Source organism: Cebus imitator, unplaced genomic scaffold, assembly GCF_001604975.1.
Source record: "Cebus imitator isolate Cc_AM_T3 unplaced genomic scaffold, Cebus_imitator-1.0 Scaffold485, whole genome shotgun sequence".
Taxonomy (NCBI): domain Eukaryota; kingdom Metazoa; phylum Chordata; class Mammalia; order Primates; family Cebidae; genus Cebus; species Cebus imitator.
This window is the reverse complement of record NW_016107800.1, coordinates 1,106,756-1,132,341: the sequence shown is the minus strand read 5'-3', so window position 1 is coordinate 1,132,341 and position 25,586 is coordinate 1,106,756. Positions and strand designations below refer to the sequence as shown.

The 25,586-nt window shown below is 52.1% G+C and overlaps 1 protein-coding gene across 1 annotated transcript in view; it reads right to left on the bottom strand.

Moving 5' to 3' along the window:
• The window catches only part of IGDCC4 (immunoglobulin superfamily DCC subclass member 4), a 45,705-nt gene that overhangs the window by 12,589 nt on the left and 7,530 nt on the right, over positions 1 to 25,586 (bottom strand). Inside the window, 9 exon segments of the mRNA XM_037732956.1 lie at positions 620 to 790; positions 2,004 to 2,141; positions 2,691 to 2,855; positions 3,277 to 3,690; positions 4,261 to 4,416; positions 8,468 to 8,608; positions 9,975 to 10,111; positions 19,000 to 19,141; positions 19,802 to 20,152. Coding sequence (XP_037588884.1) covers positions 620 to 790; positions 2,004 to 2,141; positions 2,691 to 2,855; positions 3,277 to 3,690; positions 4,261 to 4,416; positions 8,468 to 8,608; positions 9,975 to 10,111; positions 19,000 to 19,141; positions 19,802 to 20,152 — 1,815 coding nt within the window.

Below are 25,586 nucleotides of genomic sequence, written 5' to 3'. Positions count from 1 at the left end.
GGGGGGGTCGCCGCTGAGGCCAGGGGCAGTGCAGGGGGGTCGCCGCTGAGGCCAGGAAGGAGGGAAGCCACCATTAGAGCAGGGAGACCACTGAGAGTGGGAGCCACGGGTCAAACACTGTCTTACGTACTTTGTATATGTACGATCACTTTAGCCTCAAAACCCTCTCAAATAGTGAAAATACTACAAACTTCACTTTATGGATAAGAAAACTGAAGCTCAGAGAGTTAAGCAATTTGCCCAGTGTGACAGAGAGAGCACGGAGCCCGGTTTGGTCAGCATTTAATCACCCTTCTATTGGGTCTTTCAACAAAAACAATCCTCCTCCTCCTCCTCAAAGCAGCTACTATTCAAAGAACAGTACTAAGCACCTTAGTTACAACACATCATTCAACCTCATGCCACTCCCAGGCAGCACATGTAGCCACAGAATGGTTTGTCCAAGGTCACACAGCAAGTAGAAGGGACACGAGTGCCCAGCCATTCCCCTCTGCACCAGAGCCCCGTTCACCCATCAGGCAGAGGCAGCCGTGGAAGGTCTCTGATGGAGGGAGGGCGGGCAGGGCGCTGGGTCCCAAGGTCACACGCACACTGTCCTGTCTCTCCTCCCACCCCATACCGTGACTCTGGTTGTACACACTGGGCGTCCTGTGCTGCAGCCACGGGGAGGCAGCCCCGAAGCCGGCCGTGGTACCAGCAGAAATCCGTACTCGATACACCTTATTTGGCTGAAGTGAGCTCAGCGTAAGCTGTGTCTCGTTTCCTGGCACCTCGGTGGAGAAAGTCTGATCTGCAGGGAGAGAAAAGGTGGGCTGCTGGGTGCCACCTGAGGACCAGGATGCTAACGCCCCTACATCGCTCTTCCATCCCGTCCTGGTTCCTCGTGCCCGTGGGAGCCCGAGGCGTTCTCCCACTGACCCCCTCAGTGCCTGTGCAGACTCTATGGCTCCAGGGATGATGCTTGAGCCTCCAACTTTGGCTGCTGCAGGCCATCAGTCTGGGCTCAGCTGCAGGGAGAGTGATGGCAGGCTTTCCCCGCGTCCCCCGGAGCTGGCAATGACCACCCCCTGCCAACACACACACACAGGATGCAGGCACAAGGGGCTGGCCATGAAGGCCAGGAAGCACTGCCTGGTTTCCAGAGCCCTGGGGGCCACCACGGTTCTCATCCTTCCCTCCTGCCTGACCCTTCCCCTGGTTCCTCAGCCACTTTCCTTCTCCTAACTTTTTAAGTTTTTCTTCCTTCCTTCTTTTTTTTCTTTTCTTTCTTTTTTTCTGAGACAGTTTTGCTCTGTCGCCCAGATGGAAGTACAATGACACAATCACAGCTCCCTGCAGCCTTGAGTTCCTGGGCTCAAGTGATCCTCCCACCTCAGCGCCCCGCCCCCGCCAAGTAACTGGGACCACAGGTGCATGCCAGCACACCATGCTAAGTTTTAATTTTTTTTTCTTGTAGATATGAGGGTGTCACTATATTGCCCAGGCTGGCCTCAAACCCCTGTACTTAAGCAATTCTCCTGCCTTGATGTCCCAGAGTGCTGGAATTACAGGCATCAGCCATGGGCCCAGCCTTTCATTATGCCTCCCCCACATTACCTCTATCTGCCCTTACACATCCTCCCCTATGCCCCATTTTCCCATTCCCACAAGCATACCTTCAACCTCCCAACCCCGCATCTGCTTTTTGAGCTGGAAGGAACCCCCAGAGATAACCTAGGTTACTGGCCTCATTTCCCAGATAAGGAAACTGAGGCAGGGACTCAGGATTACACACTGCAGAGGGGGTGGGGTGAGAGTCCAGGCCTCCCTCTGCCTTCAGCTAGTCCCCTCTGTCTTCCCTTTTCATTCCTGCCCACACCCCTCTTTTTGAGGTTCACACTTCCCCAATCCCTACTCTGCTTCCTTCCTCTGACTCCTCTACCCTGCTCAGGTCTCCAGCAGCCCTGACTACTCTTCACACTGATCATTCTTAGCCATGCCTGGCTCCCGCCCCCCCCACTCACCTTCCTTTCCCAAGCCATATTCTATCTTGTACTTCACCACCTGCCCATTGCTCAGGCTTGGGGGCAGGGGCAGCCACTCCACCGTGATGTCCGAGGGGTTGGGGCTGGACAGGGAGAGCTGGGGTGCTGCACTGGGGACTGAGACAGAATAACATCAGCGTGAGCTCTGCTCCACCGACGTGGAAGGTGAGGCTCGGGAGCAGTCAGAGACTTGCCTGGGTCACACAGCAAGTCAGAAGTAGGCCAGGACCAGGATCTGAGGGAGGAAAGGGAGCTTCTCAGGGGAGCCCCCAAGCTGAATGGTGAGGGGACATCTTTCCCACCCTGAAGCTGGAAAAAGGCTTGGAGCACAATCTTCCACATCTAACAGGTTAATGTCACTGGCCTCTACCCCAGGTGGATGGCACATAGGTGTCAGGGAGAAGAACCACATGACACACAGAATCATCACAAGACCTGGGCTCAAGTCCCAGCTGAACTACTGACCTTGGGCACGTCACTCTCGTTTTCTGGGCCTCAGCTTTCCCAACTGTAAACTGAGAAGGACACCTGCCCACTCTCTTACAGGGCACAAAAGATGAGGTGAGCAGGTAAAAATGCCTTTACATTAGTAAAGAGAAGGTGAGCTCTTAACCCCAGGGATTTCTCTTTCCCACAAGCTGCCCATTGCTGGTTCAGAGGCCCTACCATCATCCAGTGTGTGCACCAGTGCAGGGGTGGAGGTGCGGCTGGCCCCCAGCTGGGAGTAGGCCACCACGTAGAACTCATAATCTGTGTTGGGCTCCAGGTCCCGAACCTGCAGTTCCGTGGTGTCGTTGTTCACTGCAAACTGGTATTCCACATTGTGCATGCCTGGCGACACAGGGGACGAGGGGACTGTCGTAGTGCCACCCCCAGTGCTGGCCAGCTGGAGTCGGTCTGGGAATCCTTCCTATTGCCCCGGTGTGTATTTATGATCTGCTGGAGTGTATAAACTCCCTCAGCTCCCTGTCTCACTCTATGAATCCCTCCGCTGGTTGGGGGTGCTTTCTGGAAATGACCCCCCCCCCACGCCCTGCAGTTCGTTAACTGGGGTGGGAGGTGGCTCCAGGAACGTCCTCTCCCTCCTCTCTCAACAAACGTGGCTGAGGGAAGCGCCAGCTGGAAGCCATCTATGGTGGGTAATCGCACCTATGTGGGTCTCTCCCACGGGCTCCTGTCCCCCCCGCAGAAGCACCCGGCAGGGACCGCTGCGCACCCGACCTGGGCCCGCCCCAGGAGCCCCCCAGCGTACCCCGGGCCTTCTGGTAGTGGAGGGAGAAGCCGATGATCTGCTCGCTGTACCGCTCGGGCCGCTCCCAGGCCACCAGCACGGCGGAGCTGCTGAGCGGCGTGACCGTGACCCGCGTGGGAGCGCTGGGCAGCCCCTCGCGCACCACCACGACCAGCGACGCGGCCGCGCACGCCGCCCCCGCGCGGTTCTCGGCCACGCACTGGTAGTAGCCGGCGTCCTGCAGGCCCACCTGCGTGATGACCAGGCTGCCGCCGCCGCCCTGGACCTTGACGCGCCCGTTGGGCCGCAGCGGAGCCCCGTCGTGCAGCCAGCGCAGCGCGGGCCGCGGATCCCCCGACGCGCGGCACACGAAGCGCGCGGTGCTCGCCCGGGTCCGCGACAGCCCCTCGGGCGCCTGCAAGATGGCGGGAGCCGCTGGGGGCACGGGGGGCGACGCTGAGAGCGGGCTCCCTCCTCCCGCCCGCACCCCGACCTGCCCCCCACCCCGCTTTCAGCCCCTCTAACCTCCCCGATTCGCCCTCCCCAAACCACTCCCGCTACGCGCAGACCCCCCTTCTCCCCGTTTACCCCAGCCCCCCAACCACCATTCTCCTAAACAGTCCCAGGCCGCCTCAGCCCCCCAAACACCGCTCCCCCCGATCTAACCCACCCCCGACTTACCCATCTCCTTCCTCCTGCCCTCCGAGGTCGCCCACACCTACCAGATCTACCTTGCCCCCCCAGTTTTCTTAGTACCACCCAGATCACTGTCTCCCCAATAACCCCAGCCCCGCCTCCCCCACAATCACCCCTCCTCCTCCATCCCTGCTCAACTCTCCCGACTCCGCCTTCCAGTTACCTGGTCCCCATCCCCCGCCCCACCCCCGCCTCAGTGGGGACTCGTCCCGCGAGTTCGTCCTCCTGAGTCCCCCCGGCACCCCCGCCCGTCACCCACCCTGAGTCCCCCCGGCACCCCCGCCCCCTCCGCCCTGCGGCCTGCCTCACCCAGCACGCGGAGCTCTGCCGAGGCCGTGGCGAAGTCGCGCGTGAGGGGCTTGTTAGCTCGGCAGATGTAGATGCCCGAGTGCCGGGGCTGCGCGTGGGCGATGAGCAGGTTGGTGCGGCCCAGCACGACGACATCCGCGGAGATGGGCTTCCCGTCTGGGGAAGGAGAGGGAGACGCGCTGGAGGGGATGCCAGGGACTGTGCCTCCGGCCAGTCTTCGGGCCTCAGGAACACTTTGCCCCGGGTGAAGTGGGCACAACCGTCCCGGGTCCGAATCTCATTTCTTCCTCTTGCTAGCCCGGGACCCTCTGAGCCCTGCTGTCTCCATCTGTAAGGGGAGCTAGCCCTTACCTGGAAGGGTTTCCACGAGGGTGGAAAGAATGTGAGAACCCCTGGCACAGAGCAGGAATATATTAATCTTAGGTCCTCAGTATAGTTTTTATGACTAAATTCGTTTCTCTCAAGAGGGACATGCTCCTTCCCTGGGGTCCCAGCCCCAGTAGTGTGATGAAGCTAGGGCCGGTACAGTCGGACCAAGCCAATGATTTGAATGTGCACAGACTTATCTCAGCTGAAATGAAAACCACTTAAAAAGCCCTCGCCTTGTAGACAGGAACAGAAAATCTAGAGAAGCAATGCAAATAGCCAAGAAACACAAAAGTGTTCAACTTCATGTCATCAAAGAAATGCACTTCAAAACAGATGGGGACGGTGTGGGCTGGGCACGGTGGCTCAGGCCTGTGCTTCAGCCACCAGGAGGCTGAGGCGGGAGGATAGCTGGAGGCCAGGAGTTCAAGGCCAGGCTGGGCAACAAAGAGAGACGCTGTCTCTACAAAAAAAAAAAAGATATTAAAACGCAGACGTGCTGGGCACAGTGGCTCACGCCTGTAATCCCAGCACTTTGGGAGGCTGAGGCAGGTGAATCACAAGGTCAGGAGAGGGAGACGATCCTGGACAACATGGTGAAACCCTGTCTCTACTAAAAATACAAAAATTAGCTGGGCATGGTGGTACAAACCTGTAGTCCCAGCCACTCAGGAGGCTGAGGCAGTGGAATCTCTTGAACCGGGAGGCGGAAGTTGCAGTGAGACAATGCCACTGCATTCCAACCTGGCGACAGAGCAAGACTAAAAAAAAAAAAAAAAAAAAAAAAAAAAAAAAAAAAAAAAAAAAAAAAAAAAAAAAAAAAAAAAAAAAAAAAAACATAGTTTTCACCCATTAACTTAAAAAAAAAAGATATTAAAACACAGATGTTAGTTTTCACTCTTCAACTTGAGGACATTTTTAAAAATAGAAAATTGCAATACTGGACAAAGGAGGCCATAAAGGAGCTTCACCCAGGGCTTGAAGCCGAGGGCTCCATTTATGCATACCTGACCTAGGAAGATGATCAGAATTGCAGGCAAGCATCTGTGAACAGCGCAGATCACTGCAGTGTAACTAACAGTGGACAACTGGAAAGGACTTAAAAATCCAACAGGAGGAACTGGTGAATTACGTTATAGCTATATTCAAAGCATGGAATGTTAGTCCTTAAAGTTATTTTGAAAAAGTTTTAAAGGCAGGGAAATGCTTATGACATACTGTTGAATGGACCTGGACCTGTAAATACAGCACATGTTCTCAATTTCAGGATGAACTGTCCCCACAGGCACAGGAAAAAAATAACTGAAAGAAGGTATACTGGTGCATAAACAATTTTTATCTCTGAGTGTCGGAGTGTTTTCTGCATCTATTTTTTTCTTGGTTTTCTATGATGAACATGTATAACCTTTGCAGTCAGAAAACAAAACAGCCAGATGCGGTGGCTCACACCTGCAATCCCAGCACTTTGGGAGGTTGAGGCAGGTGGATCACTTGAGGTCACGAGTTCAAAACCAGCCTGGCTAACATGGCAAAACCCCATCTCTACTAAAAACACAAAAATTAGCCAGTCATGGTGGCACACGCCTGTAATCCCAGCTACTCAGGAGGCTGAGGCAGGAGAATTGCAGTGAGCTGACATCGCACCACTGCCCTCCAGCCTGGGTGATGAGAGAGAGAGAGAGAGAGAGAGAAAGGAGGAGGAGAAGGAAGGAAGGAAGGAAGGAAGGAAGGAAGGAAGGGAGGGAGGGAGGGAGGGAGGGAGAGAGGGAGGGAGGGAGGGAGGGAAGGAAAGAAAGAAAAAATCAAAAACAAAAAAACCCACGCCCTGCCCCTTCCCTGACTTAGCGGAGTAAGTTCCTGGAAAGAGAGCAGTGCTTGGGGTCAGGAATGAAGCTCCTTTCCAGCCCTTCTCTTCCTAGGTGTCAGGATCCTCTGGGACAGCAATTCTCAAATCCTTACTGTGCACACGAATCACAGATTAGCAGGTTGTTAAGATGTAGCGGCCTGAGGCAGGGCCCCAGGTTCTGCATTTCTAAATAGTCCTAGGTAGTAGACTCAAAAACGACACGTTCAGATGGAGCACTGGGCGCAGCGATTCGTGCCTGTGATCCCAGCACTCTGGGAGCCCAAATGGGCAGACACCTTGAGCCCAGGAGCTTGAGGTGTGGCTGCTGCACAACATATAGAAACCCTGTCTCTTTTCTTTTTTCTTTTTCTTTTTCTTTCTTTTCTTCTTCTTTTTTTTTTTTGAAACGGAGTTTTGCTCTTGTTGCTCAGTCTGGAGTGCAATGGCGTGATCTCAGCTCACCGCAACCTCCACCTTTTTTCTAAAATAGTAGAAACCCTGTCTCTACAAAAAACAAAATATGGGCATAGTGGCACACGCCTGTAGTCCCAACTACTCAGGAGGCTGAGGCAGGAGGATCACCTGAGCCGGCAAAAGGGGAGGCCCCAGTGAGCTGTGATTGCACCGCTGCACTCCAGCCTGAGTGACAGGCTCAAAAAAAAAAAAAAAAGATCATGACTCTCCAGGGTGAAGAAAGGAGTCTGCAGTTTTGTTCTGTTATTTTTTCATGCAATCCTACAGATAGGAATGGAGATCAGGAGTCTACAGTTTTAACAAGTCCCCTAGGCAACCCTGACGCACGGTCAGGAGTTAAGAAGTATTGACATTAGAACTTCTAGGTGACACCACGAGTTTATCCCAGTAATACGAGGATCCTGCTGGCCCCCTAAGTAGGCAAGTGTCACAGGTCTAACGAGGCAGAGTGGGTCAGATAGGTGCAAAAATACCAGTGCTATTCTATGTCACCAGCTCAGTGATGGGTACCTATTAATAGCTATTCAATCCATTTTCTTTAAACTATATCTATCCATGATATATGATACATAAACTTATTTTTAAACAATATGTATAGGGCAATAGAATGAGTTGGGGAAAGGGGTAAAGAAAACTAGATTTAAAACTTACTTCTGCCAAGTCACTTTTTGACGACAAATGGAAACAAAAATAACCCTTGCTTTCTTACTACAGGATTATAGGAGGTGGCATACCAGAAAGAGAACAGACTCAAAAGCTTGGTCCTGGCTCTTCCACCTGCCTCTCTGAGCCTCAGTTTCCTCATCTGCCCACTAGGAATAATAGTACTGGCCCCTACTCTCCCCAAAGGGCTCTTGGAGGCTCTGACAGGAGAGCAGGTGTGAAAGTGCTCAGGAGACTGCTCATGACGTTTGGCCCAGCACTGGCACGACCCTGCTGGCATCTCCAGGCACTCAGTGGCACTTCTCACTTGTCAGAGCCCTCTTCACGGATGTGTGTTTTCTCCCCTTCACAAGACAATGAGTTCAGAGGGCAGGGTCCCCCCTCTCTGTATTTTATTCACTGTCCCCAGCATGATGCCAGGCACACAAAGGCAACATCGTGCTGGGGTGGACCCAGCGCTGGCCTTGTAGTTACGAGGCCCGACTCGCTGGCTGTGCGGCACCTTCCCAGCTCTCGAGTGCTCACTTGTAACTCTGGTGTGAGGAACAGAAACATGTAAGGTGGAGAGCCTAGTCCAGCACCTGCCCTCAGGAGGACTGCAATAACCATTCTGTAAGTGGCAGCTCGGAGGTGCTTTTGTAAAGTACATGCTACACAGAGTGATGATAAGGCCTGTCCAGGTACCCAGCGCAACTTCTGGCCCTGTACACCACAGCCAGCCCTGGGAAAGGCGTTCCTGCCACACCAGAAGGTTGGTGACCACTGACGGGTCACCCATGAATCCCCCTGACTTAGGGGCATACGAGATGCCACATCCCTCCCTTCCCATTCCCTCCACCTTCCACTCCCTCCACTCACCTTTTCGGATCCAGGACACAAGAGGGGTGGGGTCACCTGAGACCACACATTCCATCACCACAATCTGGCCAGACACCACAGTGGTGTTCTCTGGGGCTGCCACAATGACCATGCCCTGCCCCGTGGTGGATGCCAGGGACCCTGGAGAAAAAGACAGACCAGCAGGCAGGCTTACCATTAGGCATTTGCCATGCAGTACCTCGCCGGAGGCTCACAGTAACCTGGTGAAGTGGTACGGGGACAGCAGCAATGGTTCCATCTGTCAGACGGGGGATGGTGGCTATAAACTTCAGCAGGGCTGGAACTGGACCTCTCAGCTCTCTCTTTTGGAGCCAGAATTGCCTGAGCCTCAGCTCAGCACCAGAGAAATGATTAGACAGACCCACGACTACCTCCATTCTTCCCTCCCAAATGCAGCCCACCATCTAGGCAGAGGACTGTCACAAGGTCGCGGGCAAAGCACCAGACTTGGAGTCAACATCGTTTCTAGTTCCAGCACTGCCATTAACGCACTGGGTGGCCTTAGGCAAATCCCTTCTCCAAAGGGTCTTGGATTCCCCAGTGGAAAGGCAGGCAGTGGGCTTGAGTTTCTGCCTGCGTGGCAGCTCCCTAAACCCCGATTTCCTGCCAAGTTCTCCATGTGACCCTGGCCCCCTGGGTGGAGTGGTGAATATCTGGATTGTCCAGCAGGTGGAGGCAGAGAGCCCCAGAACAGGAGAGAGAGGCCACCCGGCTGGGGGAGCCCACCAGCTAAGCTCAGGGGGAACAGGGTGGGGACGGGTGGGAGTGTGGGGAGGGGAATGCGAGCGGGGAGGGATGCCTGGCAAAGGGAAGCAAGGGAGGGCCCTGGGGGAGGTCTGAAGTGGGCTCTGTTGAGCACCTGCCAGGTGCCAGGCACTTCCCATTCTCGTCTCAAGGACCCCGAGCGTCTCTGAGCTGGACATTTGATAAGGAGCCCAGGGCCACGCAGGTGGTGAGCAGAGAAGCCAGGGTTCAAACCAGGTTTTCCCAACCCCAAAACCTGTGCCCTTCCTACTCCATCACACTGGGGCAAGAGCCTTTCAAAGAAACAGAGTAAAGGACAGCAGTGCTGGGCCACAGCGGGCCAGATTTGCAGGACACAGAAAGCAAGGAGGGATGAATCCCCCAGTGCCTGAACCCCGCAGTGATTACAGAAGGGTGGGAGAGGAAGGGGCAAGGACCAGGGCTTCTGCGCGCTGACACCCCCTCAGATGCCCCACCTCCCCACCTGTGTCCCCAGCCTTCGATGCTCTGTCCACCCGAGGGCACACAGGCTCTGTATGAAGAGAAGAGCCCCGCACCGGAGTCCGGGGTCTTGTGTTCCAGCCCAGTTCTCCTCCACTTTGCTGGGTGGCAGTGCCCTCTCGGCCTCATCACCTCACTTGCCAATGGGACTAACACCCATCACCTACTTGAGGTCCCTCCCAGCTCTGAAGTGGCTGGCTGCAGAAACCCCCAGGTTTGCCCACCCAGCCAGCCTCCTTACCTCTGCGGGCCACACTGAGTAAGGCGTCCTGGCTGAAGCGCTGGCGAACTGAGTTGGTGGCCACACAGCGGTAGGAGCCCGCATCACCCTTCTGAACATCCAGGATCTGAAGGATGCCGTTGGGAAGCGTGATGAGCCTTGGGAAGAGGAGAGCGGGCAGCTGTGAGGTGCGCAGAGGGTCCACAGGAAGGGTGGCTCGTGATAAAAGAAATGCGAATTAAAACTCTAAGATACCATTTTCACCTGTTAGATTGGTGAAAATCAGAAGGCTTAATAACACTCCATGTGGGCCAGGTGCAGTGGCTCATGCCTGTGATCCCAGCACTTTGCGAGGTTGAGGTGGGTGGATCACAAGTTCAGGAGTTTGAGACCAGCCTGGCCAACAGAGTGAAGCCCCATCTCTACTAAAAATACTAAAATTTGCTGGGCATGGCGGCACATGCCTGTAGTTTCAGCTACTCTGGAGGCGGAGGCAGGAGAATCACTTGAACCCGGGAAGCAGAGGTTGCAGTGAATCAAGACCTCGCTATTGCACACCAGCCTGGGTGACAGAGGGAGGCTCCGTCTCAAAAAAAAAAAAAAAAAAAAANAAAAAAAAAAGACAAAGAACAGAACATGTGGATGGGGGAATGGGGGAAGGCACTCCTGCCTTGAGGGTGGCCCTGCCTGTACACCATCTGTCCAGGGCACGCTGGCGATATCTCAACATCAAAACCTCTAGGGCTGTAACCCACAGATGCTCTCAGGTGTGAGCACGAGAACACATGTCACACGATACTCACTCCAGCACTGTCTGGAATAGCAAACAGCGGGAGACAACCCGAGTGCCCATCGGCAGGGTTGGAACGGGCTAAATTGGTTTGGGTACATTTGCACAATGGAATGCCAGGCAGCTGCTGAAAAGGAGGCAGCTCTGTGTGTGCTGATAGAGGGCCATCTGCAAACGTGTTCTAGTACAAAACAGTACGTGTGAGGGCACGGAGGCTTCTCTGCTTTCGTATACATTGAATGTTCCTGGTAATGGTGGTTGTCTCTGGGAAGGGGACCTGGGATCCAGGGGACTGAGGGTGGAAAGGACTGACTTTTTATTATATATCTTTCTATACAGTTTGAATTTTTTTTTTTTTTTTTTTTTGAGACAGTTTTGTTCTTGTTGCCCAGGCTGGAGTGCAGTGGCATGATCTCGGCTCACCGCAACCTCTGCCTCCCGGATTCAAACGATTCTCCTGCCTCAGCCTCCCGCATTGCTGGGATTACAGGCACATGCCAACACTGTATTTTTAGCAGAGACGGGGTTTCTCCATGTTGGTCAGGGTGGTCTCTAACTCCTGATTTCAGGTGATCTGCCTGCCTCAGCCTCCCAAAGTGCTGGGATTACAGGCGTGAGCCACCACGCCCATCACAGTTTGAATTACTTTTACCCCTTGCCCATATTACCTTCTCCCTCCCTTGATAAAATACTCTTTATTCGCACCATCTCATGTGACCCTCAAAACAAGCCCAAGACATAGAGGGGGTCACAACCTCCATCTTACTGGTGAAAAATAGGCTCAGAGGGAGAGGGGTGTTTTCCTTGGGTCTCACAGATGGAGCAGAGTGAAAACTCGAACCTGGGTCTTTTGGTGCCAAATGTCATATTCATCCCACCTGCCTGTCTCAGCAGCCATTGGATGGCTGAGAATGCCCTTGGAGGGGACGTGGTCTGCAAGCAGACTCAGTCAACACGTATGTTACTTAGAAGGCGTGTGATGGATGAGGGTGTTCCCTGTCTTCTGGGTTACAGAGGTAGAAAGGTCCAGAGACCTTCCTTGAGAAACGATGTAATCTGGGATAGGGAGGTCTCCCTGAGGGTTGGGATGTGGGGGACCAGAGTGGCTCTGATCTAAGCAGGGGTGAGTGGGTCCTTTGGAATCCTCCAACTGGGATCCCTGCAGGGTCAGCTCCAGGTTGAGAGTCCTAGTTTCTCAACAGAGCCAATGGTGCTGACCTCTGGGACGTAGGCTGGGCCAGGGTCAGAGAGGGAAGGGGGCAGTTGTGTGCCTGGTGGAGATCCCTTAGCTCATGGGGAAGTGGGGTGTGAAAAAATCTAAACAGGGGAGAAGCGAAGTAGCTCAAAGGCTGGGGGGAAGAAGAACATTCTAAACAGAGGCCTACAAACCCGCTGTGTCCCAGAGACTTACAGGACTTAGAGAAAAAAGGCATAAACCTGCGCCACTCTTTCCTGCACTGCACAGGCAAACCCGCCCCTGCCCCCCGCCTCTCACCCCCAGCTCCAATAGCTTCTACCTAAGGGCTGAGGCAGAGTGAAAGGGACAGGAGGCAAGTGTGGCTGGAGGGAAGTCCTGGGCCAGGACCCAGTCTGCTGCCAGAGAACTGACAGGAAAGGGCAAACCGGGAAGGACGAGCAGGACCACCCAGGAAACCGGCCCCACCCCATCCACCTAATGTGCGCTGCCTCCAAGACCCTTCCTTCTCTTCTTTTCCTCCCTTGGCCTAGAGAGCTGACCATGCTGCTGGGAACTGTCTACGTTTCCTAGCCAGTGCTTCTAGGTCTTCCCAGGGAAATACGTGCTCTGAGTACTCAGAAGCTAGCCTCTCCTTCGAAAAAATAACATTTCCTTAGTTATGTGTGTTGAATGAATGAAGAAATGAAGAAATGAATAATTCCTTTCCCCAGATACTACTGCCGCATCCAGTAGAGGCAAGGGGCTTTGGGAGGCACAGGCAGGCGGACTGCTCGAGCCCAGGAGCTGGAGACCAGCCTGGGCAACATGGGCAAAACCCAGTCTCTACAAAAAATACAAACATTTGCCAGGCATGGTGGCGCACACCTGTAGTTCCAGCTACATAGGAGGCTGAAGTGGGAAGGTCACTGAAGCCCAGGAGGTGGAGGCTGCAGTGAGCAGTGATTGTGCCACTGCACTCCAACCTGGGCAGCAGAGTGAGACCCTGACTCAAAAAAAAAATCTTTTGCTTTACTAAAATGTGTTTTTAGAAGCTCTGTCCTTGGAAAGATGTTCAAGATATATTAGTGGGGGAAAAAAGTCAAAAACAGTGTTTATGAAAAAATTCTACTTTTAGAAAATAGACAAAAGTTATGTTAGGATGGATATGCACAGAACCAGTCAAAGCTGACAAAGCCTGTGTGGTTTACGGGGGTTTTCTGTAGGAGTGGGATTACCAGGGACTCTTATTTATTGTGCCTTTTAAGTTTTTTTTCTTTTTTTTTTTTTTGAGACAGAGTCTTGCTCTGTTGTCAGGCTGGAGTGCAGTGGCACAATCTCAGCTCACTGCTACCTCCATTTCCCAGGTTCAAGTGATTCTCCTGCCTCACCCTCCCGGGTAGCTGGGACTACAGGTGCGTGCCACCACGCCAGGCTAATTTTTGTATTTTTAGTAAAGATGGGATTTCACCATGTTGGCCAGGATGGTCTTGCTGGGATTACTGGAGTGAGCCACCTCGCCTGGCCTTAAGTATCTTTTTTTTTTTTCAATAAATATATATCAGGAAATATAAACTTTGTAAAACGTAAATTGCTAATAGTCTGTTCCCATGTACACTTTGTTTTGTAACCTGGGCTCTAACACAGAAGCACTGTGACACAGTGGAGAGAACTGGTTTTGGTGTGTGATTTTAGCAAGGGACATTCCATACCGGAGCCACAGTTTCTCATCTGAAAAGTTTGTTAGATAATTCCTGTCCTGCCTACTTCACAACCCTGACCCTCTTAATGTGTTCTGAGCTCACATCAGATAATAGAAACATATTTATGAATTGCAAGGTCTAAGCACAAGTTTACAGCGGTGTAACCCATATACATATTTCAAAAGACTGCAAGGACGCGCTCAAATGGGTACTAGCTGTGTTCAGTCAGTAGGTGACTTTTTACCCCTTTCTGCAAAGTTGGTACACTTTACCATTTTAAAAGAAATTCAAATTTCAAATAAAATAAAAGCTACTTGTAGAATGAAAAACAATCTCAATTCAAAAGGAAGGGAGTCTTCTTTTTCCAACCTCAAACCCAAGTCTGCTGCCTCTCCCCACAAAAGGCCACTTGGGCCCTGGATTAAAGAACACAGAAGAAATGACGCAGCTGCTCTGAATTTCCCAAGGGCCGCAGCGCCCCCTCCCCAAGCCCTTCAGATCCACCCAGGGCAAGGGGATACTGGCTGGGAGTCACATGAGATTGTCAGAAATGGGAGATGGTAGGGCAGAAACCGATGCTATTTAAGTCCCTTAGTTCCATGTTTCTTAAAATATGAGTGGGCCAGACGTGGTGGTTCACGTCTATAATCCCAGCACTTTGGGAGGCCAAGGTGGGTGGATCACCTGAGGTCAGGAGTTCAAGACCAGCCTGGCCAACATGGCAAAACTCTGTCTCTACTAAAAATACAAAAATTAGCCGGGCGTGGTGGCGGACACCTGTAATCCCAGCTACTTGGGAGGCTGAGGCAGGAGACTGCCTTGAACCTGGGAGGCAGAGGTTGCAGTGAGCCGAGATGGAGCCACTGCACTCAGCCTGGGAGACAGAGCGAGACTCCATCAAAAAAAAAAAAAAAGTGGCTGGGCACAGTGGCTCAAGCCTGTAATCCCAGCACTTTGGGAGGCCGAGGCGGGTGGATCACGAGGTCAAGAGATCAAGACCATCCTGGTCAACATGGTGAAACCCCGTCTCTACTAAAAATACAAAAAAATTAGCTGGGCATGGTGGCACACGCCTGTAGTCCCAGCTACTCGGGAAGCTGAGGCAGGAGAATTGCCTGAACCCGGGAGGCGGAGGTTGCGGCGAGCCAAGATGGAGCCATTGCACTCCAGCCAGACACATGGCTTTTTATCCTAGAAGTTACATTACTCATTTTTATGGCTATCTTCTATTTATGGCAAGTGTTGCTGGTTTTCCATTTTATTGCACTGAGATAATGTTCCCTTTTAATATGTGTTACAGTTACAAAAGAGCGAGCTGACGTAAAGAAAATTATCAAGTGATTGTACAAATGGTATAAATACGGTCACAATTATCAAGGTGGTTTGTGAATGCCTGGGATTTGGGAAACATTGCTCTCATAGATTACTGGTTCCCATGGAAGAAAAATTATTCCCTAGATTATCTCCTATTATTAGAAATTAGTATAAGTACCAGGGAATTGCCACTTCCAAACTAAGCACATCCACTCTGATGCAGTGTGTTTATTAGCTGCACATGTGCTTGCACTGGACCAGGGCATATGGTCTCCTTCAAACCACTGGGCTGAGTTTATGAATAGCATATTTGTACATGCACTATATCTGGGCATGTGTAAAAATACATAGCTTGGGCATAATCAAGTTGCTGTTTTAGACATTTCTTTATTCCCCCCAACACAATGTGCCGGGACATGTAGGCCCAGCTTACTTATAGATGAGGGTCACTTTTCAGAGGACTTGGGGGCAAACACTCCCAGAGTCCAGAAACTGGCAGCTCTGGCCTCCTGGGTTAGGTTTATGGCTTGATGGGATGATGCCTGAGCTGGATGTTTCAGGGGGGAGGTCTGAAACCCACTGGTTTGCTGAGAAACTTTGGAGAATTAACTTCTTTGCTCCCAGCCACAGTTGGACTATAGATTTCTAAACTCATCTTTAATTTTTAAAAAACTTAAAGTTATAATGTGATACAGACTTCTTCAGATCTCGCAAGTTTCTCACCTAACCACCAGATGACACCTACCAGAGGCCTGTGTACCCTCCACACAGGGCACTGAAGTCTGGCGCTGAGTATTAAGCTGTGTGACCTGGGGCAAGGTATTTCTGCCTCTGGTCCTCCAATCCATCATTTAACAATCCAGATAAAAATACCCACCATATTCCTATGTACAGACCTGGAAGGATGTTCATTGTGTGGTAAGTGAAAAAAAAAATTAAAGTTGCAATATTATCCCACTTTTGTGTTTGAAAAAGAAAAGATGATTCAACAAAAACCTAATATGAACAATATAATGAATTATCTTTTGAGATGGAGTCTTCCTCTGTCACCCAGGCTGGAGTGGAATGGAACCATCTCGGCTCATTGCAATGTCTGCCTCCTGGGTTCTCCCCCCTCAGCCTCCTAAGTAGCTGGGATTACAGGTGCCTGCCACCATGCCTGGCTAAATTTTGTATTTTTAGTAGAGACGGGGTTTCACCATGTTGGCCACGCTGGTCTTGAACTCCTGACTTCAGGTGATCTACCTGCCTCAGCCCCCCTCCAAGTGCTGGGATTACAGGCGTGAGCCACCACATCTGGCCTAAATTTTGTATTTTTGAGAGATGACATTTTGCCATATTGCCCAGGCTGGTTTCTAACTCCTGATCTCAAGCAATCCACCTGCCCTGGGCTCCCAAAGTGTTGGGGATATAGGCATGAGCCACCATGCCCAGCCATATTAATATGAATTTTTAAAATGCATCTGCTAGGAATATAAATTAAAAGTAAATAAGCCAGATGTGGTGGCTCACACCTGTAATCCCAGCACTTTGGAAGGCTGAGGAGGGTGAATCATGAGGTCAGGAGTTTGAGACCAGCCTGACCAACATGGTGAAACCCCAACTCTACTAAAAATACCAACAAAAATTAGCTGGGCTTGGTGGCGTGCACCTGTAATCCCAGCTATTCAAGAGGCTGAGGTGGGAGGACTGCTCGAACCCAGAAGGTGGAGGTTGCAGTGAGCCAAGATCGCGCCACTGCACTCCAGCCTGGGCGACAGAGCAAGACTCCATCTCAAACAAACAAACAAACAAAAAAGGAAATAGAGGAAAATGTGAAAATAAGAAATGCCTACCTTAAAGGATGATTGGAAGAATTAAGTGAGAAAATATATGCAAAAGACTCAGCAGAGTGCCTGACCCAAGGTATGCTTCCATTAAGTGGCTCATATTGCGACTTTCAACGTGGGGAGATTTTGCTGCCCTCTGCTACCCCTCTGGGGGCCGTCAGGAGTAGGCTCTCGCTTGGTTCTCCCTTCCCCAGCTCATCTGCTCTGGGTTCATGGAACTCCCAGGGGGCACCCATTATCACACAGTGGTGACAGGCCCCACATTTAGAAAGGAAGGCCGGGTCAGCATTTCCCAGGGTTCACTCTCCAGGATGCTCATTCATGGGATGTTAAGGGGTTCCTGGGCAATTGAGCCTAGGAAGTGCTTGGTTAAACAGGTCAACAGGACACTCAGGGCCTTGCCAACTCCAGGAGGGAGATTTACAGGCAGTTTCCTGTTCTTATTTGATCATAGGATACCTCTTTCAAGAAGAATTTAAAGGGACTCACGTTCTACGGAGACCACACTTTGGGAAACCGCAATCTAAACCAACTTTTGCTTGCTTCCCCCTTCATTTTACAGGTGGGGAGAATAGGTTTCTTCCCCCTTCATTTTGCAGGTGGGGAGGAGAATAGGCTGGGTGAGAAGTGACTCTCCAAGGACCAGTGGGGTTAGCCCATCACCAGAGTCAACAGGATCGCTCTCTCTCTTTTTTTTTTTTTTGAGATGGGGTCTCAATGTGTCACCCGGGCTGGCTGGAATGCAGTGGCACTATCACAGCTCATGGCAGCCTCTACCTCCTGGGCTCAAGTGATCTCTCTCAGCCTCCCAAGTGGCAGGGACCACAGGCGCCACACCACCACGCTGGGCTAATTTTTGTATCTTTTTTTTTTTTTTTTGAGACAGAGTTTCGCTCTTTTTACCCAGGCTGGAGTGCAATGGCGCGATCTCGGCTCACCGCAACCTCCGCCTCCTGGGTTCAGGCAATTCTCCTGCCTCAGCCTCCTGAGTAGCTGGGATTACAGGCACGCACCACCATGCCCAGCTAATTTTTTGTATTTTTAGTAGAGACGGGGTTTCACCATGTTGACCAGGATGGTCTCGATCTCTTGACCTCGTGATCCACCTGCCTCGGCCTCCCACAGTGCTGGGATTACAGGCTTGAGCCAACGCGCCCGGCCCAATTTTTGTATTTTTTATAGAGACAGGGTCTCAATATTTTGCACAGGCTGGTCTTGAACTCCTGGGCTCAAGCGATCCTCCTGCTTCATCCTCCCAAAACGCAGGGGTTACAGGCATGAGCCACCACGCCCGGCCACAATCTCTTATGTATGGACCTCTCACCCCCTTCCTCCCTCCCAAGTGTCCTGTGGCTTTTCCACCCTGAAGTTTCTCCTGCACCTCGCGTCCTTACTTACACATGGGCGAAAGTCAGAGGAGCCGGGACAACACAACACAGGCAATGGAAGGTTGGTTCCAGGGTGGCTGGAAAAGGACTTTGGAGCCACATGTCCAAAGATACGTAAAAATCTAGGGGGTGATGACCGAGTCATGAGACCAACTCAGAGACCATGGATGCAAAGGAGCTTCGTAGTTTCTTGTCACACTGCAGACACATCTACACCTACCCAGGAATCCACAAGAGGGACGGAGTCCTGGGTCTAGCCTCTGCTTCCCTTCCGCCCTGGAAACTTCCCTGGGATCGCTCTACTCATCCATTCATTGCCTTTACAGGGAAGGAGGAGAGTGAAGTAGGAAAGACCTCTACAACCCACGTCTCAGAGGGCTGCGCCCCACTGGATGGAATTGACAGAGGAAGAGAAGAAATGCTTCTAGAGCGGAAACTCTGGAGGAACCTGGAGAGAGAAAACCTTCCTGGCAGCCTCAGGGAGCCCTCGGCAAACAGCCAACCTTCGGCCAATGGCTCACGGCATGGCTTGGGATAAACCACAGCTCCTCTCTGGCCCTCAGTCTCCACAGTAAAGCACGTGGTTGGATCAGATGTGCTGGGAAGGACCCTACTACTACCCCCACCCAGGCTCCACAGCTCAATGGGTGGCTTTCCTCCCAGGGAGAAAAACTTCTTGTCCAATTTCTCTTTGGGACCAGACATGAGCCAGGAGTCAGGTGGGGGTTGACTCTCAAGTCAGTTTAGGGAAATGCAGCTCCCTGGACTCCAAGAATCTCAGCTCTGAGCACACCCCAGGGCCCTCCCTGCCCTGTCTCCTGGGACCCGCTGCCCCACAGGGCACTCACCGAGGCTCTTTAGGCAATGTCACCTGGTTCTTCTCCCAAGTAATGACGGGAGCCGGCAGCCCTTCAATGCGGCACCTGAAGCGAGCTGTCCCATTCTCCTCCACCGTCTGAGCCTCCGGGTGCAGAGAGAAGTCTGCGAGTGCTGGGGACAGTGAGTGAGACACAGGCAGGGATGGGAAAGGGGCAGGAGAGGGAGGCCACAGCAAGCACAAACAGTGACACACAGCAACACATAGCAGAGCCAATTCAGACCGAAGGAGACACAAGAAGTGGTGATTAGTGGTCAGATGCTGCCGGCAGAAAGAACCCCAAAGCCCCCCTGCCCGACATCACCATGACGGTCAGACCAGATAGTAAGATGCACATTTCTTCTGGCTGGAAAGTGATTTCATAGTGATCTGTGTCTCCTGAGGGCCCCCTAAGGGGTAAGGCTGGAGCGTGGGGTTTGACTCCACATGTCCCACCTGCCATGCAGGCAGGAGCTCCCTGAGGAGGCAGCTTTGTGCCTCTAACATGAAATGGGCACTCTGGCAGGCTCCCCGGAGGACAGCAGAAGTCCAGACTCTAGGACTCAGAGGGAAAGAAAAGGGGAAGGAACAGGAGAGTGGAGAAGTGGGAAGATTACAGAATACCAAAGAACGAAGGTAGGCAACACCAGGAAGACGCCTATTCAGCGAGGCGGGAGGCACAGAAGGGCGGAGTGGGCTTAGGAGAGGGGATTTGCGCAAGTGACTAACTGCAGATCCCACTTCGCAAACCCCAGGTCTAGGTCTCAGCCTCAGCCCCCAACGCAAGCACTTACTGGCGAGCTTGACGACGGTAGGCTGGCTGGCCAGCACTCCGAGGGGGCCGTGGACGAAGCACGAATAGCTGCCTTCAACGGCCCCCACAGCCTTGGGGACCGCCTCGTCACTGCCATTGGGTGCTAGTGGCTGGGACAGCCACAGGGAGCCATTGGGCAGCAGGTGTAGGTGATCGTGCTCCAGCAGGGCGTCCCCATCCTTGATCCAGATCACCCTGTTGGGGTGTCCGGCGGCAGCCGCACCCAGGCTACAGTTCAGCACTGTGGCCTGCTCTGGGCCCAGGATCACTTGCAGGGGCCCCACGCCACAGCTCAGCTCCACGGTTGTCTCCTGGGGCAACAGCAGCTCCCCTGCACAGAGGAACGCAGGGCCATCAGTGTGTGTCCCCACCTCTCACAGCCTCTGCTCCTGAGTCACCCACCCAGGGGCTGGGGCAAGTCAAGGAGAAAGACCTGTGTCTGGACCCGGCTCTGCCCTTACTACCTGTGACCTTGGACAAGCTGCTGCACTTCTCTGTGCCTGTCTTCCCCTGCTGCTCAGTTTCCTCACAGCAGCATTATTCACACCAACCAAAGAGTGGAAACAACCCAAATGCCCAGCCCCCGATGAACGGACAACTATATTACTCAGCCATCCAAAGGAACGAAGTGCTGACGCGTGCTACAAGGTGGATGAGCCCTGAAAACTTGACGCTAGGTGAGGGAGCCAGTCATAAGATGCCACATTTTGCATGATCTCATTTCTATGAAATGCCCAGAGGAGGCAAATCCATAAACACAGAAGGTGGATTCATGATTGTTAGTGACTGGGGGGAGGAAGGACAGGGAGTGACTGCTAATGAGTGGGGGTGAAGAAAATGTTCTAGAATTAGTGGCTGTGGTTGCACAACCTTGTGAATATGAATATACTAAAAACCATGCCAGGCGAGGTGGCTCACGCCTGGAATCCTGGCACTGTGGGAGGCTGAGGCAGTATGATCACGAGGTCAAGAGATTGAGACCATTCTGGTCAACACGGTGAAACTCTGTCTTTACTAAAAAAAAAAAAAAATACAAAAGTTAGCTGGGCGTGGTGGCACACACCTGTAGTCACAGCTACTCGGGAGTCTGAGGCAGGAGAATCGCTTGAGTCCGGGAGGCAGAGGGTTGTAGTGAGCCGAGATTGCACCACTGCGCTCCAGCCTGGAGACAGAGTGAGACTTCCTCTCAAACAAACAAGCAAACAAAAACCCACTGAGTCAAACACTGTAAAGGGTGAATTCTGCAGTATGTTAATTGTATCTAAATTTAAAAAGCAGACCAGCCTGGGTAACACAGAGGCCTCATCTCTACAGATAACTTAAAAAGCTGGCTGTGCATGGTGGTATGCACCTGCGGTCCCAGCTACTCAGGAGGCTGAGGCAAGGAGCATCACCTGAGCCTGAGTTCGAGGCTGCAGCGGGCCATGATCACACCACTGCACTCCAGCTTGGGTGGCAGAGTGAGACTCTGCCTCAGAAAAATTAAAAGAGCATAGCAATTCCTATATTACAGGGGTGTTGTAAGCATTAAATGAGATGATGTGTGAGAAAAGAATATAGCACAGTGCCTGACACAGAATGGGGGCTCAGTCATGTCATTCTCTACCCTGGGACCTAACAGATCATATTGATCGTTATTACCCAATCAAAAATATGCCACCAGAAGCCAGGTGTGGCAGCTCATGCCTGCAATCCCAACACTTTGTGAGGTTGAGGGCCGAGGCAGGAGGACTGCTTAAGCCCAGGAGTTTGAGACCAGCCTGGGTAACACAGGGAGACCTCATCACTACAAAAAAAATTTTTTTAATTAGCCAGGCATGGTGGGAGGATCCCATGAGCCCAGAAGGTCAAGGCTAAAGTGACCTGTGATTGAGCAACTGTACTCTAGCCTGGAGAATAGAGTGAGATCCTGTCTAAAATATATATATATATACATATACATACATATATAGATCTGCTTCTGTCTCTACATATATGCACACACACACACACACACATACACAAACACCCCACAGGCTAGCAAAATACTGTAGCCAAGAAACATTTAAAATGTAGAAGTGTGAGAAAGTGAGTGTGTATGAATACTATATATTTTGAATAAACGAAACAAAAATAAGTCCCAGCTGGTTGAGGAAGCCACCGGGCTGAAGGGAAGTCAGACATCTCCCCTTCCCCGACAGTGAACAAGGAAAGCAGATGCTGCTGGGAACTGTTAAGTGCCCCAGGTAGGGACTGGACTCAAGCTGGAATCAGCGCCAGCACGAGAGGAGCTCCCCGGGCTCATTCCAGGCGCCGGCAGCCCACAGCCTCCTCTGCCCTGGTCACTGGAGAGGCTCTGCACTCCCTGCAGCTAACTTCCCGAGGCCACGCGGGAGCCCAGAGCCAGGACTCAGGTCTCCTGACTCAATCCAGGGTTCTTTCTTCTCTCGAGGCCCCAGAAGAGCCTACTGACCTCAACACTGCCCTTACCACGAAGGGAAGAGTGGGGAGACAGCAGAGGAAGGGAACACCACCCTAGGGTCAAGGCAAAAACACACAGAGCCCAGTGTTTATAATTTGAACCAAGATTTCAGCAGGGCCCAGTCTATATTCATAGAGAAAAGATTGGTTCTCCCTGTTGTGTCTCCCAGAAGGTTGACTTGCTACCTCCTTGTCTTATAAAGCTCAATGGCTCGTCCCTTCTTAGCTTCTGATCTGACTCCTTATTTCAAGGCAGAATGGCATGTCTGAGAGTAACCAGGGACAGCGGTCAGGACAATGGCCCATGCTCATTACAAGGCAGGTCTGGGCTGACAGAACCACAGGGGAACGTGCACAAAACAACGGCAAGGGATCAGGAGACCTCGGTTCTAGGTGCAGCTCCATCACAGTCTAGCCATGTGGTTTCGGCCCAGTCACTTCCCCTTCTGGGCCCCAGCTTACTGGAATATAGCAGGTGACCTCTGATTCTATGATTCTATGATTATTATTACTCTATGAACTATGGTTCTATAATAACTATTATTCGATGAACTATGATTCTATGATTATTATTTTATGAACTATGATTCTATGATTATTCACTGACATGGAAACACCTATTCCTGAACAAACATAAAACACCATTGAGACCCCACACAAATTGGTAAACATAGCTCTGCACCGCTGAACACATGCACCTCAGGCTCTGCCACACTCGTCAACACCTGGACACCCGGGCCAACACTCAAAACCCCTGTGAGTCTCCAGTCTCCCTTCCCACCACCTCCAAAGAGGAACAAGACTGCGGGGACAAGGGCAGTGATGACTGGTGAAATAAAGCCAGGACAGACGTCCGGGATCTGGGGTCGCGGTGTGAAGGGTGGACGGACAGACAGGACCTGACCTGGCCTTTCTCAATTCATCAGATGGGTCCTGCTGAACCCCTCTGGCTGCACAATCAGCCTCAGCAGGGAGAAGCCACCCCTGCCCTCACCCAGTTTCCATTCTAACTGGGGAAACCAAGCGGGCATTCACACGACTGCAGGCCACGTGCTGTGTTGGAAAGAGCTTGTGACCTTGGGGAAGAAGATCAAGGTTTCAATCTTGCTGTTCCGCCTACCAGCTCTATGACAAGCCACTTAACCTTTCTGAGCCTCAGTTTCCACATGCATAAAATGAAGATGATACCACTAAGCCTGAAGGAATTAAACAAGACAATGCATGACGAGGCTACAGCTCAGAGCCCAACAGCCATCACTCAAGGAATGGGAGCTTATTCTTTGTTTATTTTTAAGACAGTTGTGCTCTGCCGCCCAGGCTGCAGTGCAATGGCGCAATCTCGACTCACTGCAACCTCCGCTTCCCAGGTTCAAGCTGTTCTCCTGCCTCAGCCTCCCAAGTAGCTGGGATTACAGGCCTGCGCCACCAAACCTGGCTAATTTTTGTATTCGTAGTAGAGACAGGGTTTCGCCATGTTGGCCAGGCTGGTCTCAAACTCCTGACCTCAAGTGATCCACTCAGCTTGGCCTCCCAAAGTGCTGGAATTACAGGCATGAGCCACCATGCCCAGCCGGGAGCTCATTCTTAAAAGGTACTTTGTGAGTATAAAGGGCTGCACAAGTGCTATCTGTTGTCCTTATCATCCAGTCCCTTCTATCTCTAAGGCCCTAGATTCCATGATTCAAGTACAGGACAGGGGGAAGGCAAGCCTGGGCTCTCAGCCCAGAGGCTTCCAAATGCCCATTCCAGCCACTAGGCAGTAGGTTTGGGTTTCAAGGGAGAAAAGCCCCACAGGACATGAATCCCCAGCAGCCTCCCTGCCCCCTAAAGCATGTCCCGGGCTTGGAAAATCCCCTGCTGCGCTGAACAAACAATGTGAACAGTTGGGGCCCGAGCAGCTGCTGGGTTTGTCAGCAGCCTGGGCTCTGGCAGGCAGGATGGCGGCCAGAGGGGCTGGCGGCTGGCTGGGGAGCCCAAAGGAGGCTCCGATTCCCTTCCTGAATATTCATGGATCAGCAGATGTCTGGCTTCCCCATCGCTGAGGAGCTCAGCAAGGCAGGAACAGGGAAAGCAACAGGGATGCAGACACGGAGAAAACAGGGGGTCCCCCTCAGAGAGCAGCAGTGCTGTGCCAGGAACCCAAGACAGTCCATTTAGTGGACACGTCTGTGAAGCCTGAGAATCCTCATCCCACAGATGGGGAAACTGAGGTCTGGGGAAGGGTCTCACGGCTCTGGGAGACAGTCTGGGAAAACTGCCTTTCTTTGACTTTTTGGGGAGGAACCCCGCATTGAGGAGACAACTGCTTCTGAAATAAGGGGGTTCTCTAGGCCGGGCGCCGTGGCTCACACCTGTAACTCCAGCACTTTAGGCGGCCAAGGTGGGCAGATCACGAGGTCAGGAGATCAAGACCATCCTGGCCAACATGGTGAAACCCTGTCTCTACTAAAATACAAAAATTAGCTGGGTGTGGTGGCGCGCGCCTGTAGTCCCAGCTACTGGGGAGGCTGAGGCAGGAGAATCACTTGAACTTGGGAGGCGGAGGTTGCAGCGAGATCATGCCACTGCACTCCAGCCTGGCAACAGGGTGAGACTCCATCCCCCCCAAAAAAAAGGGGGTTCTCTCTGCCTCTGTGCCCAACCTCATTTCTGTGCCCAGGAAGCTCATCCTTAGGGACTTGGCTCAGATGCCAGCCCCTCTGTGAGGCTGCCCCTGCCTTCCCAGGTAAAGCTTTTCCTAAGTCTCACACTGAAAGCCACTTGGCGGTCCCTTACTCTTGCCTAGACAGAGGAACGGGTGTGGTGGGGCAAGCCTGGCCTCAGAGCCCTGGGTTCCAGGTCTGGTCATTTGTTGCACAGCCTTGAGTGAGCTACTTTTGTCCTTTCAGCCTCAGTTTCCCCAGTCTTAAAATGAGGAGTCTCCAAACTTCTCAAACATTTCACCCAAATTCTCTCAACGGCAGAGGAGCACACGTTTACGAGGTTCGCTGACTGCCTAAAACGTTTTCACGTTTAAACCTCTAGCACATTTTGCATTCTGCCCCATAACACAGCAATATTTGCTCTTTGGTGTTTTTTTTTTTTTTTTTTTTTTTTTTTTATTGAGTGTCGCTCTTGTTGACCAGGCTGGAGTGCGGTAGCACTATCTCGGCTCACTGCAACCTCTGCCTCCTGGGTTCACGCAATTATCCTGCCTCAGCCTCCCAAGTAGCAGGGATTACAGGCTCCTGCCATCACGCCTGGCTAATTTTTGTATTTTTAGTAGAGACCTGGTTTCACCATGTTGCCCAGCTGGTCTCAAACTC